Source organism: Hyperolius riggenbachi, chromosome 6 (assembly GCF_040937935.1).
Source record: "Hyperolius riggenbachi isolate aHypRig1 chromosome 6, aHypRig1.pri, whole genome shotgun sequence".
In the NCBI taxonomy this organism is placed as follows: domain Eukaryota; kingdom Metazoa; phylum Chordata; class Amphibia; order Anura; family Hyperoliidae; genus Hyperolius; species Hyperolius riggenbachi.
This window is the reverse complement of record NC_090651.1, coordinates 223,156,908-223,169,880: the sequence shown is the minus strand read 5'-3', so window position 1 is coordinate 223,169,880 and position 12,973 is coordinate 223,156,908. Positions and strand designations below refer to the sequence as shown.

Sequence of the window (12,973 nt, the reverse complement as noted above, 5' to 3'; positions counted from 1 at the left end):
AGATCAGGTGATGTCCACAGTGACTTTCGAGTGTTGTTGCAAAGCCTTGTGTAGTCACCATTCTTCCTTTCTGATGTTAGTGGGATATGGGCAGAGCTCCCCCCAATTCTATAGCAGTTCTAGAAGTTTCCAGTAAAGCATGTGTAGCAGCAGGACTACGTCAGAGGCTAAAAGGCCAGATGTGTCTTCCAAAGTAATATATGAAATGGGTTTATATTTTTGCAATAGAAGCTGTGTGGTTTTGTTTTCCTCCCACTTGCCATGTGATGTGGGAGTCTTGAAGACCGGCTGATCCTCCAGGAAATGTAAAAGAGCACAGGAAAGAACAGGAATTACCTTATAGGGCTCTATTCACAATCACACATGCGGTAAGAGACTTTTTACCGCTATATTACCGCCAGTGATAATTTCCGCATTTTTTCCACATTCACTAAAAATGTTCCGCATGTTTCCCGCATGCGGGAACAATGCGTAAAAAAAATTGGGAAACATGCGTAATTACATAGTAAACATGCGGAAAAAAGTGGCATAAAAAAACTTGTCCAAAAAAAAAATTAAAATTCAGCAAACACAGCATCCAAGGCTCCAGACTCCATTTAAGTCAATGGGAAGCGAAATATATCACCAAGTACTAGTAGGTGATAAAAAATCGGTAGTTAAGTCAGAAATAAGGCGCCCCCTTTTTTTTTTTTGAATTTTGACTACCGACTTTTGCTGACTTTTACTGCATTTTTTTTACGCATGCGGATGATTAATGCCTTAAATTTTACGAATGCAGTAAATGTTCATGCATGCAATTTTGTGAATGTCAAGATGGTCTCATTTCAGTCGGGTATTTATTGCAAGCGCATTTCCGCATGCGGAAAAGGATTGTGAATAGAGCCTATTGTGTAGTAAGTCAGTAAGGTGGGCACGGTATATGCTTATGGTACTCACTAAACAGCAACCATGGTAAAAGGCTTTAGAGTGCGATGTTAAACTGTTCTTAAATTGTTTTATTTTTCTGGGGTGCCTCCTCCCTACTTAGAAGCCCTGTCAAGCATTGAATGACGTGTGTGTATCACACAAGGGGATACTTTGTCAGTGACAAGTCTGATGCAGTCTGGATGCCCTGTTCACTGAATACCAATAGTCATTAATAACATCTGCTTTCAGATTTTATTTCTAAGCATTCAGAGATTCACTAGGAATGTGAGGGATCAGAGATTGTAACTAATCTAACCAACTCCATTTCTGTGAATTCAAATGATACTTTCAGGCTTTTATTCCCTTCTGGGCTGGAAATAGCAGATGTGGAATATAAACCATGACTCTCCAGATCTATGCCTTGTCCTGGGCTCAGAGAGTCAATAATGGGTCTTAATTATTCACTTAGTAAAAAATCAGACCTTGGCACAGATGAAAGATGGTAGTTGGCAAAGCATTGTTTGCCACCGTTCCTCCTAACCAATGATTGCTGTTCATATATGCAGCCTGGCTCAACGGGAATGTTCTTTCTTATGAAAGGGGCCATGTGAAGAAGTTGGGGAATTCAAACATGGAAGTCCAGCCTGGCCAATAGTATCTCTCTGAGCAGAAGCAGCTCTAGATGTTAGGAAGACAAACCGCCTTTAAATCTGATATGAATAATCTAATTTCTGTGTACAGATGTGTAGGGTGTGTGCAGCATGTCCTATGGCATACATATTCCTGTTGTGATGAGTCAAGGTAGAGAGGTAAATTTGACCACAGGACATAACAAAGCAGCCTATGCTCTTGGACACACAGGCATTTTTAGCATCTGGCAGTGTGGCCACAGTGCAGTCATAAGAAATGAAATGTAAGGTTTTAAGTATCAGAACATAAGAAAGTAAATATAATTTCATCTTTTGCAGATTCTAAAATTATTATACATTTAAATTAAATTGCACATTTTAATATCAGTGGAATCTGTTGATTTATTTGATTTCGTACATTCAGTAGTTTCTGCAAATGTTCCCATTTAGTATAGAAATGATGTTTACATTTCATATAACAATAAAGTGTAAATATAATGGTCATTTGATTGGAAAACACCTTTTGTTTTTTCTAGTTTTATTGCCGTTGAGCACATAGACAGCTACTGTGTGCTGATATCCTCCAAAACAGTCTATTTCCTTAAATGGGGAGAGTATGTGGACCGGGATGCCATCTTTCTGGAGGTTAAATATGATGATTTATACCACTGCCTTGTTTCAAAAGATCATGGGAAAATTTATGTTCAACTAACCAAGAAAGCAGAAAATTCGAGTAGCGGAATTGCCATCCCAGGACCATCTCACCAGAAACCAATGGTAAGTGCTGACCGATGACAGTATTTGGTAAAATAAATGCCAGTATCCGGTAAAATCTCCTCTTCAGCTTGTGCTGCAGGAGTCAGACTTCTTACATCTTCCTTCCTCCAATTTGCAGGTTTCTATTAAGTGTTTTTAAAGACATTCTAAACTCCTGTTAAGGTGCATACACATACTAGCAGCTAGCCTAAGCTTGGCAAAGCGACTGCATGCGGCCCCCGTTAGTCTAGAATTAAGCATGTGTACAGGTGTCTGCTCAGCTTAGTTAAAGCGGGATTGTCACCATCAAAATCAAATTTCAGCAGCAACTGGTCTGAGTGTATTAAGTGATAAAGATGCTAATCCTGCATTCAAAGCTTTTTCTGCAGTTATGATTTGGAGTTATCACATACCTTAGGAGCACTGGCCCTTTAAGTGGCATTGCCAAACAGTTGCATGCTAGGGGTCTTTTTATCTATAATATATTCCTCCTCTTCCCTTTAGTTCCCCCTCCTTCTAATGACATAAGGCAGTGCACTTCCTAGTATAGACCTCAGTGGGAGTGTCTGAAGACTCTGGGAGGAGGGTGGGTAATGAATACACAATTAGCTAGAGGAGAAAAAAGTGAGGGAGGAAGTGATATCAGGAGGTCGAAGGTAACAAAGATGGAAACTGCCTAGAATAGGATTCTCTGCTTTTCCTTTACAAAATTCATAGGAATCATAACGTGAACAGTGCAATACATCAGTTATGTAAGAAGAACTAGTATTTCTCTACTTATATATGTGTTTTTTATTTGTAGGTTAGCATGGGTGTCCCTTGTTCTTCAAAGATCTGGATTGGAATGCCAGATTTTTAAATGTCAGCGACCCCCAAATGCTTTGTTCTCCTCAATCTTTTCGACAGAAATCGCTTCAACATGTGCCGTCTCTTTGTCCATCTGCCCTTTCCCATTTAGCACATGAACAGGACTTTGCCCTACAAGTCCAATTTGAAAAAAAAAATTACTTGTTCCCATGGAAACACAGAATCCATGCTGTTCGTATCGGCGGGTCGTTCGTAAGTCAGGCGTTCTTCACCTTGCCAGCAGTAAATATTTCAGCATCACTGATAGAAAATGTATATCAGCGTGAGGTAAAATATTTTCAGTGGGCCAACCTTTACTAAATAATTTATAAATGGATATTGTAAAAAAAAAAAAAAAAAACTGCTATTTTGTTCACTAAGTTATATTCAGTAAAGTTCCTATTTAAGTGTACCAAAGGAATCATAAAGTGAGGTTGGCAATTTGCAATGTGGACAGTGGCGGCGCTACACTGGGGCTTACCCAGGCAAAAGCCCCCCCCCCCCCTCCGCCGGGTTGGCAAGCAGCAGGAAGGGTGGAAGCGGAGAGAAGAGGAAGCCGTGTGGACAGCGGCTGAGAAGGGGGCCGTCTCCCCCCCCCCCCCTTCCCTCACCTTGGGGCTCCCACTCTCTGCCTCGCTCCCCCCTCAGATATCAGCGGCTGGCATCAGAAGACTCACTCTCTTCCCAGTGCGGCTGATCTTTGCGCCGCTCTGGTCTAGTCTAGACCTGAGTAGCGGCGCACAGATCGATCTCTCTCTCCCATGCTGGGAAGAGAAGAAGTCTTCTGACGCCAGCCGCTGATATCTGAGGGGGGAACGAGGCAGAGAGTGGGAGCCCCAAGGTGAGGGAAGGGGGGGAGACGGCACCCTTCTCCGCCGCTGTCCACACGGCTTCCTCTTCTCTCCGCTACCACCCCTCCTGGGGACACCTATACACCTGGTTATACATGGTAAGTCCTACCCTACCTATACTGGGGACAACTATACACCTGGCTACATATACTGGGGACAACTATACACCTGGCTACATATACTGGGGACAACTATACACCTGGCTACATATACTGGGCACATATACCCCTGGCTACATATACTGGGCACATATACCCCTGGCTACATATACTGGGCACATATACCCCTGGCTACATATACTGGGCACATATACCCCTGGCTACATATACTGGGCACATATACCCCTGGCTACATATACTGGGCACATATAGCCCTGGCTACATATGCTGGGCACATATACCCCTGGCTACATATACTGGGCACATATACCCCTGGCTACATATACTGGGCACATATACCCCTGGCTACATATACTGGGCACATATACCCCTGGCTACATATAATGGGCACATATACCCCTGGCTACATATACTGGGCACATATACCCCTGGCTACATATACTGGGCACATATACCCCTGGCTACATATACTGGGCACATATACCCCTGGCTACATATACTGGGCACATATACCCCTGGCTACATATACTGGGCACATATACCCCTGGCTACATATACTGGGCACATATACCCATGGCTACATATACTGGGCACATATACCCCTGGCTACATATACTGGGCACATATACCCCTGGCTACATATACTGGGCACACATACCCCTGGCTACATATACTGGGGACATCTATATCATTACATGCATTTACTGGTGAAAGGCTGTCTGTCATTATGTGCATTAACTGGTGAAACACTGTCTCTCATTACATGCATTTTGTGGTGAAACGCTGTCTCTCATTACGTGCATTTACTGGTGGAAGGCTGTCTCTTATGTGCATTTAGTGGTGAAAGGCTGTCTCTCATTACGTGCATTTACTGGTTAAAGGCTGTCTCTTATGTGCATTTAGTGGTGAAACGCAGTCTCTCATTACATGCATTTACTGGTATAAGGCTGTCTATCATTACATGCTTTTACTGAGGAAACGCTGTCTGTCATTATGTGCATTAACTGGTGAAACACTGTTTCTCATTACGTGCATTTACTGGTTAAAGGCTGTCTCTTATGTGCATTTATTGGTGAAACGCTGTCTCTCATTACGTGCATTTACTGGCGAAAAGCTGTCTCTTATGTGCATTTACTGCCCACCAGTCTGGCATATTTTCATAGGAATTATTCCGTGTTTCTACATGTGTGCGCATATATAAGCATATGTCTAGAGTATATGAATTATTGCAGCTGGTGTTTTAGGACTATGTGGTCTTTTTTTGTTTTTATACATATTTGAACTTCCCATTATGTCATTTATTACTACATGAAATTTTGGAATAAAATTGTTATATTTTGAATTTATTATGAGTGGTGCTGTGTATATGAGCTTTCTTTCTCTACAATCATTGCATTTACTGGTGAAAGGCTGTCTCTCATTACATGCATTTACTAGGGAAAGGCTGTCTCTTATGTGCATTTAGTGGGGAAACGCTGTCTCTCATTACATGCATTTACTGGTGAAAGGCTGTCTCTCATTACATGCATTTACTGGTGAAAGGCTGTCTCTTATGTGCATTTAGTGCGGAACGCTGTCTCTCATTAGGTGCATTTACTGGTGAAAGGCTGTCTCTTATGTGCATTTAGTGGGGAAACGCTGTCTCTCATTATGTGTATTTACTGGTGAAACACTGTCTCTCATTACATGCATTTACTATTGAAAGGCTGTCTCTCATTACATGCATTTACTGGTGAAAGGCTGTCTGTCATTACGTGCATTTATTATTGAAAGGGTGTTTGTCATTACATGCATTTACTTCATATTTTTTTTTAATGTAACCACATTAGCTGGTACAACTAGATTACAGTTAGCCCCGCCCACATTATGTCATGACCACGCCCACTCCTGTCGCGGCAAGTTCCCCCCTTGAGCCCCGCCAGCCAGCCATTGTGCCCCTTTTGAGCCCCCCCAAAATTCTGAAGCTGGAGCCGCCGCTGAATGTGGATACAGATCAGCTGCCAAGGTCTGCAATAAGGACCATATTTAAAACAATTAACAACGAATAACACGCGCTAAATATTCCAAATACTATTTTATTCATAAACCCACATGAAACGTATTTCTTTAAAATCATAACTAATCCCACATATGCCCTTGGTGGGGAATGTTCAAAATGTCCAGAAAAAAACATCCACTTCACCACATTATCAGTGGTGCTTCCTTATAGACAATAACACTTCCTTAACCCCCGCCTTCATAAGCGGTGTATGCTTAGGCTATAGAGACTCACGTGTCCTTATATCAGCATTAGGTAGCGTCTCCACATGAAGTGATATTAGTAATAGCTCAAATAGTTCTCCTCAGCGCTCCTCAACAAGCGCACTGTTTGCTTTTTTAGCGGCAACTCCCAGGCATCTACTCCACGCCGGCGATCTCGTACGGGCCACGTCACTTCCGCCCTTCAGGCTCAGCAAGCCACTCTCAGTACTTCCGCCCAGCTGGGTTACACTGGGATTAGCTTACACGGTGACGGCACTATAGGACTTTGGAGCTTCGTTCACGGGCAGCAGCTGAGCGCTTTCACTGCATGCCCAGTTCCAGTCCTGTATTAGCGTTGCCCAATTAACGATGGCCTTCATCAGGAGGATTTTAGCTTATGGAGCAGCCAGCCATTTCCACTCATTATATATCCTTCATGGGTCCGCTATTTCACATTTCAATAAGGGCAAAGTTCAACACGTCCCAGATGTATTTTTCAAGACATAAGGTACAAATATAAGGACCATATTTACTGCTAGGTACACACCACACAATTTTCTGCCAGATTTACCGGCCACATCGATTATTTCCAAAATGTCCAATCTGAATTTCGATCGATTTTCCAATAGTTTTTTTTTATTGTTTTTTCGATCGTTTTTGATCTCATTTCATAGAACTGAATGAAAATATTGGAATATTGATCAGAAAAACGATCTAAAAATAGTTCAAAGTTTAGATCAGACATTATTATTATTATTATTATTATTTTAATATTATTATATTATTTTCATAAGCTGACCATAGATCTTGCAATTTTGGATGTGCAATCTTGTCTAATTTTACCACTTCCATGTAGTATGAGTGCTTACGCAATCAATTTGATCTATCTGTTGTCCCTTATACTACATAGATGTGGTAAGATTTGTAAAGATAGTATTATGTATGGCTAGCTTTGCCATGGATACTGCATATGAATGTGTTAATAATGCCATAGTAAAGGGCAAACATAGAGCCACCTAGAGAATTGGAAAAGTGGAGGGTTAAAAATTAAAACAAAGGATAACGTCAGGAGAATGTAAGGAGAATGGTAATGGAGCATACACTTATACAGAATGTACAGTAGGAAGTGGCGTTGCTACTTGTCCCATGCCTGGCCTGTGAAAAAGAAAAGCCTTTATTACATATGTGACGTCACTTCCTGTGGCGAGTTATTGGAGCATCTCTTGAGAGCGCCATGTGCTTGCGCATTTGTGTCTGAGGTATTTTCTCATTTTTATTTACTTCATTGTATTCCCCAATAACATTTTTGAAGATTTCCCTTTTTTGCTGCGCTCTAAAAGTGCCAAGTAGCCCTGCCCCACAAGGGCTTAATTGTAAATATGGTTCTGTCCACAACCACACAGCTATCACATGACTAACCTTCTGTATTTTTATTTCAGGTCCATGTCAAGTCTGAAACACTGGCTGTGAAAATATCCCAAGAAGTCAATTATGCAAAAAGTCTTTATTATGAGCAGCAGCTGATGTTAAGACAAACAGAGGAACAGGACAACCTGGACATTAACGCCTAAAGCATAGGACTGCCTGCAAGCACCCTGCCACTTTTCCTAATCTGTCACGTAGACAAAAATACAAAAGGGCTGATTAATCAAAACAGGGTGAAGAGAACTGGTGCAAAAGTGGAGTAGAACAACCTATCAGAATTGGTTGCTCCATGAAACTTAACCACTTATGTCTTATGTACCAGTTTTCTTCACACCTGTCTTGATAAATCATCCATAAAGTATAATATTCTGTGTATATATATATATATATATATATATATATATATATATATATATATATATATATATGCTGTTCGGTCATTGTAAGCGTGACAAGTACTACTGCCTTTCAAGTATATTGATTTAGGGGTAATTTATATAGTAGGATAGAAATGTTTAATAAAATGTGTATAATTATAAATATATATACATTTAAAGTTGTACCAATTTTGAAGAAAGACCTTTATTTTGCTAACTTGTACATATGTATATCTGCAGCAATTGTAAATATAGGTGAATATAAAAACTGGAGTGAGTGTGTGTCACATTTTGTTTACATTGTAAACTTGAAACACACTTGTCACTTCCAAACAGTGAAGGAGGCCATTTTGTATGCTGAACAGCTTTAGTGAGGTTGTGGGTTCCCAGTGAATTAATAGGCTTCATATCCTCTAATTGTGGCCACTAACAATACAATTATGCGAACGATCCTTCATTTCGAATCATTCGTATGAATGATTGGAAACAATCCTTTGGGACCATTAACAGATGAAAATCGGATCGATTTTATTCATCTGATTGGACAGTTTTTTCTAAAGCACAATTGTTAGAATATCAGAATCAGAAAAACTTTATTTCGCCAAGCATGACTGGGTCATGCCCGGAATTGTTTTTGGCACAATACAGGCTCAGAGAGAGGATAGAGACATAGATAGAGTAAAAAAAACATAGATAGCAGCGAGCCGTAGGCACAAGATAGCATTATATTTTGTTGCATTCCACTATGCATTTCTCTGTGCATTGCACTATACTGCCCCGCAGCTCGTCCGGGCTTGCATTGATGGAAGTATGTGTAGGGAGTTTAGGAGGCTGACCGCCGAGGGGAAGAAAGAGTTCCGATGTCTCGTGGTCTTTGTGGAGATGGCCCGAAGCCTCCGGGCCAACGGCAGCAGGCTGAAGTAGCGGTGGCCTGGGTGAGAGGGATCATTTGCAATCCTCAGAGCCCTGGATTTCAGTCTGTTGTTGTATAGCAGGTCAAGAGAGGGGAGGGGGCAGCCAACGATCCTCTCCGCTGACCTGATGACCCTCTGAAGTTTGTCACTGGCGGTGGCCCCAGCATACCAGACCAAGATGGAGGAGCAGAGGATTGACTCAATGGTGGCAGTGTAGAAGTTGGTCAGGATTTCTTGAATCATGCCAAACTTTCTCAGCTGGCGGAGGAAGAAGAGTCTCTGCTGGGCTTTCCGTTCGGTGGCAGTGGTGTTGGGCTTCCAGCTGAGACCCCTGGAGATCATAGTACCCAGAAGCCGGGCGCATGGCACCCTGGCTACCTTGGTGCCGTCAATGTAAATAGGGGGCGGGGGGGAGCAGACTTCCTGAAGTCAATGATAAGCTCCACGGTTTTTGCGGTGTTAAGCACCAGCCTGTTTTCCTTGCTCCAGTTGCAAATACTCTCCACCTGTTGGCGGTACTCCTGGATATTGTCCTTGGTGACAAGGCTAATGATGGTGGTGTCGTTGGCGAACTTGATGACCTTTACAGAATCGGCCTCTGATCTGCAGTTGTTCGTGTAGAGGGAGAACAGCAGTGGTGACAGGACGCAGCCTTGGGGCGCACCTGTGTTTGTGATCGCTGCTTGTGAGTGGATATCGGCCAGTCTGACGACTTGGGACCTGTTGGTGAGAAAGTCTGTTATCCATAGTAGAAGGCTTGGATGGACTCCCAAGTGCAGCAAAGTCCAGTTGGAGAATGCGTGGGCAGATGGTATTGAAGGCTGAACTGAAGTCCAGGAGAAGTATTCTAACGTACGTGTCTGGTCTGTCCAGGTGGTCGTTGGTGAGCTCCAAGCATATATTGATCGCATCATCCGTGGATCTGTTTGCCCTGTAGGCAAACTGGTAGGGGTCTAGGGCGGGTGAGGTGGAGAGCTTGAGGTAGGCTAGGACTGCACGCTCCATGGTTTTCATGATTACGGACGTCAGGGCAACGGGTCTAAAGTTGTTGAGATCAGAGACCCCTTGTTTCTTAGGGACAGGTATGATGGTGGACCTCTTAAAGCATGTGGGGACCTTGCCTTCCTCCAGTGACTTGTTGAAGATGGCGAAGAGGGTGGGAGCAAGTTGCCGACAGCAGGTTTTCAGGCAGGCTGGAGACACTCCATCATGGCCAGAGGCTTTCCTGGCATTAAGTGTTGGTAAGAGGCGCAGGACCTCAGCTTCGCTCACCACCGAGGGAGAGGGCAGGTTGTAGTTTACCGGGCACAGAGGAGGGGTAGCCGGTCCCGGGTTCCCCTCCGATCCTCCCTGTTTCTCGAACCTGCAGTAGAATCTGCTGAGTTCTTCAGCTAGTGTCGGGCTGGGTGTTGCCTGCTGGGGTTGGGGCTTGTAGTTAGTGGCGGCCTTCAGCCCCTTCCATACGGCACGTGAGTTATTTGAGCGCAGGTTGTGTTCCACTCTATCAGCATACTCTTTTTTTTTTTGGCAGCTCTCATCTCTCGATTGAGGTTGTTTCAGCCTCCTTGCGCCTCTGCAGCTGCCGTAGCTTGTTGGTGAACCACGGCTTGTTGTTCGGGTACAGCTTGAAGGATTTTGTTGGTACACAGGAGTCCTCACAGAAACTGATGTATGAGGCCACGTTATCTGCCCATTCATCCAAGTTTGGCACTTCCAGGGCCTTCCAGTCGATGCATTCAAAACAGGCTTGTAGTTTCAGTTTTGCCTCATTCGACCAGACCTTGATGGACTTAGTGGTGGGTTTAGCTGATTCCAGGCGTCTCCGGTAGGTGGAGATAAGATGGATGAGACAGTGATCCGAGCAGTGCATTTCATTGGTTGTTCGTCTGGTTCTTCAGTTCAATTACAAAGACAAGTTCCTTAATTATGTCTGTACGGAGCGTGGGTGCCTCCTTACACTATAGAGGTGCTCAGACTCTGTACAGCCATGATTAAGACACTTGTCTTTGCAATTGACCTGAAGAAGCGGGCGAATGATCCATGAAATGCGTTGTCATCCTTACAATTGTGCTTGAATAAAATAGTTCCCAATTTATTGGTGTTATTCATCTATACCTTATAGAATAGTCAGTATATATTGGGCACCTCCAACCCCCTATGTTTGTTAGTTTACACTTCCAGAGGTCATCACTTTATGGTTTTATAATAATAAAGATTCTGAGGAGAGTGATGTCCGGTTCCTGTACAGGCCTAGAAAAACAAAGCGGGGACGGTTATTACCCTCTAAGTGTATGCAATGGTTGCAGGGACTGCAACCCACCTTTGTGCGTATTAATGTTCACAATTTATATTACCACCAATCTACCAAACAATATTACACCATTAGGCTCCTGGTCTCCTTCTTATACATAGGTGATCAAGGTTTGAGAAACCTCAATGAACACCTTACTGTATTGGATTGGTTAGAAGATTCTTGTCCATTAGTGATCCTGATTGATCATTTGGCAATTTGTATCGTTAGTGGCCACCTTTAGATATTTCCTTGAACTTGGCAGGACAGCTGCAATATATAAACCTGCAAGTTGATGTGGAAGTGTTTTTGGAGTGCTTAAAAGGAATTGCATATAATTTTTGTTTTACTTTTATTTATTAGGCATAGTCTAAAATACATTTAAAAAAGGGGTATTTTTTTATCAGAAAAATATTAAATATCACGGTGATAAGTGTCATTAGCTTAGGGTTCCACCAACAAGCTTGTTAAGCAGAAGACTTTTTTTTCTGCTGCAGTTCAGTAACTGTGAGATACTGTAGCTCCAATGGGTACAGCAGGGCTTGCTTGTCAAGTCTATTTGTTTTTGAGTTAAATTGTCTTTTTTTTTTAGCCAGCTGGTAGGAATTTAGATACTTGCCTCAGTAGAGAGAAACTCCTAAATTGTCTGGAGGCTTCTTAAATCCTCTTCAAACCCACAGTTGCTGCCCGGGAAACTTTTTTTTTATCTAGCCATGCTCATGTCTGTGTACCAGCGCATCCTGACTGGGCTTGGGCATGTAAGGTCTGTGCATGGCCAGTAGAACAAAGCACTCATGCACAGAAGAAAAAGGCAAGAGCGGCTTTGTTCTACAGGGCATGCGGGGACCTACTTTGCGCACGTCCAGTATGGATGCGCTCATACATGGTAAGAGTATTGCCACAAGAAACATATTCAACAACCTGTTCTTAAATGTGTTTAGAGGGAACCAACTCTAGAACTGTGGGCTGCAGGAGGATCCGGGAAGTCCTTGGACTATTCAGTGGCTTCCCACTATGGAGGTAAGTATCTGATGTTAAAAAAAAAAATCATTTTAGGTACCCTTTAATTTCCTTGTAATAATAGTAGCAAAACACTGTTTGGTATAAAGAATTCCTTAATTGTTTAATTTAATTTAAGGAACAGATCAGGACGTACATTTTAAGCAACCTCATTTATCAGGCCATGTGAAAGCAGTTGGATTCTAGTACATCTAAAAGGACTGAAGTTATACATTTTCTCTCTCATGGCAAACCCGTTGCTGTGAAAACACATTTAGGTATGTGAATACATATGGCTTCAGATTACAAAATGACTCCTTTCACTATAGGCAGGTGACAAGTTGTTCTCCTTAGCAGTGAGATGGATTTTTTAATATTGCACTAGATCCATGCGCCTCTGCAGCATTGAGCAGCCATTGGTGTGGTGTAAATGTATGTCTAATCTGAATGTCCATAGATTTTCATAGGATGTTATGCCTCTCATACTGCATCAGCTCTCTATTTTAATATACCAGTATATTTATGTAAGCTGCTTTGATGTATTTGATAAAATCATATCCAGCTATACTTTTTGTTAGGTTTCTTTAGACTGGAGAAGGGTTATAACTTGGATCAGGTTG

General features: G+C 42.4%; 1 protein-coding gene across 5 annotated transcripts in view; it reads left to right on the top strand.

Moving 5' to 3' along the window:
• VPS13D (vacuolar protein sorting 13 homolog D) overlaps positions 1 to 10,982 on the top strand; it is a 410,462-nt gene extending 399,480 nt beyond the window's left edge. For all 5 annotated transcript variants that reach the window (XM_068240470.1, XM_068240469.1, XM_068240471.1 and 2 more), the window contains 2 exons: positions 2,072 to 2,312; positions 7,788 to 10,982. In XM_068240470.1, the coding sequence (XP_068096571.1) occupies positions 2,072 to 2,312; positions 7,788 to 7,919 (373 nt within the window). In that variant the 3' untranslated portion in view covers positions 7,920 to 10,982. The remainder of the gene's footprint in view (positions 1 to 2,071; positions 2,313 to 7,787) is intronic.
• Positions 10,983 to 12,973: the final 1,991 nt, after the last annotated feature.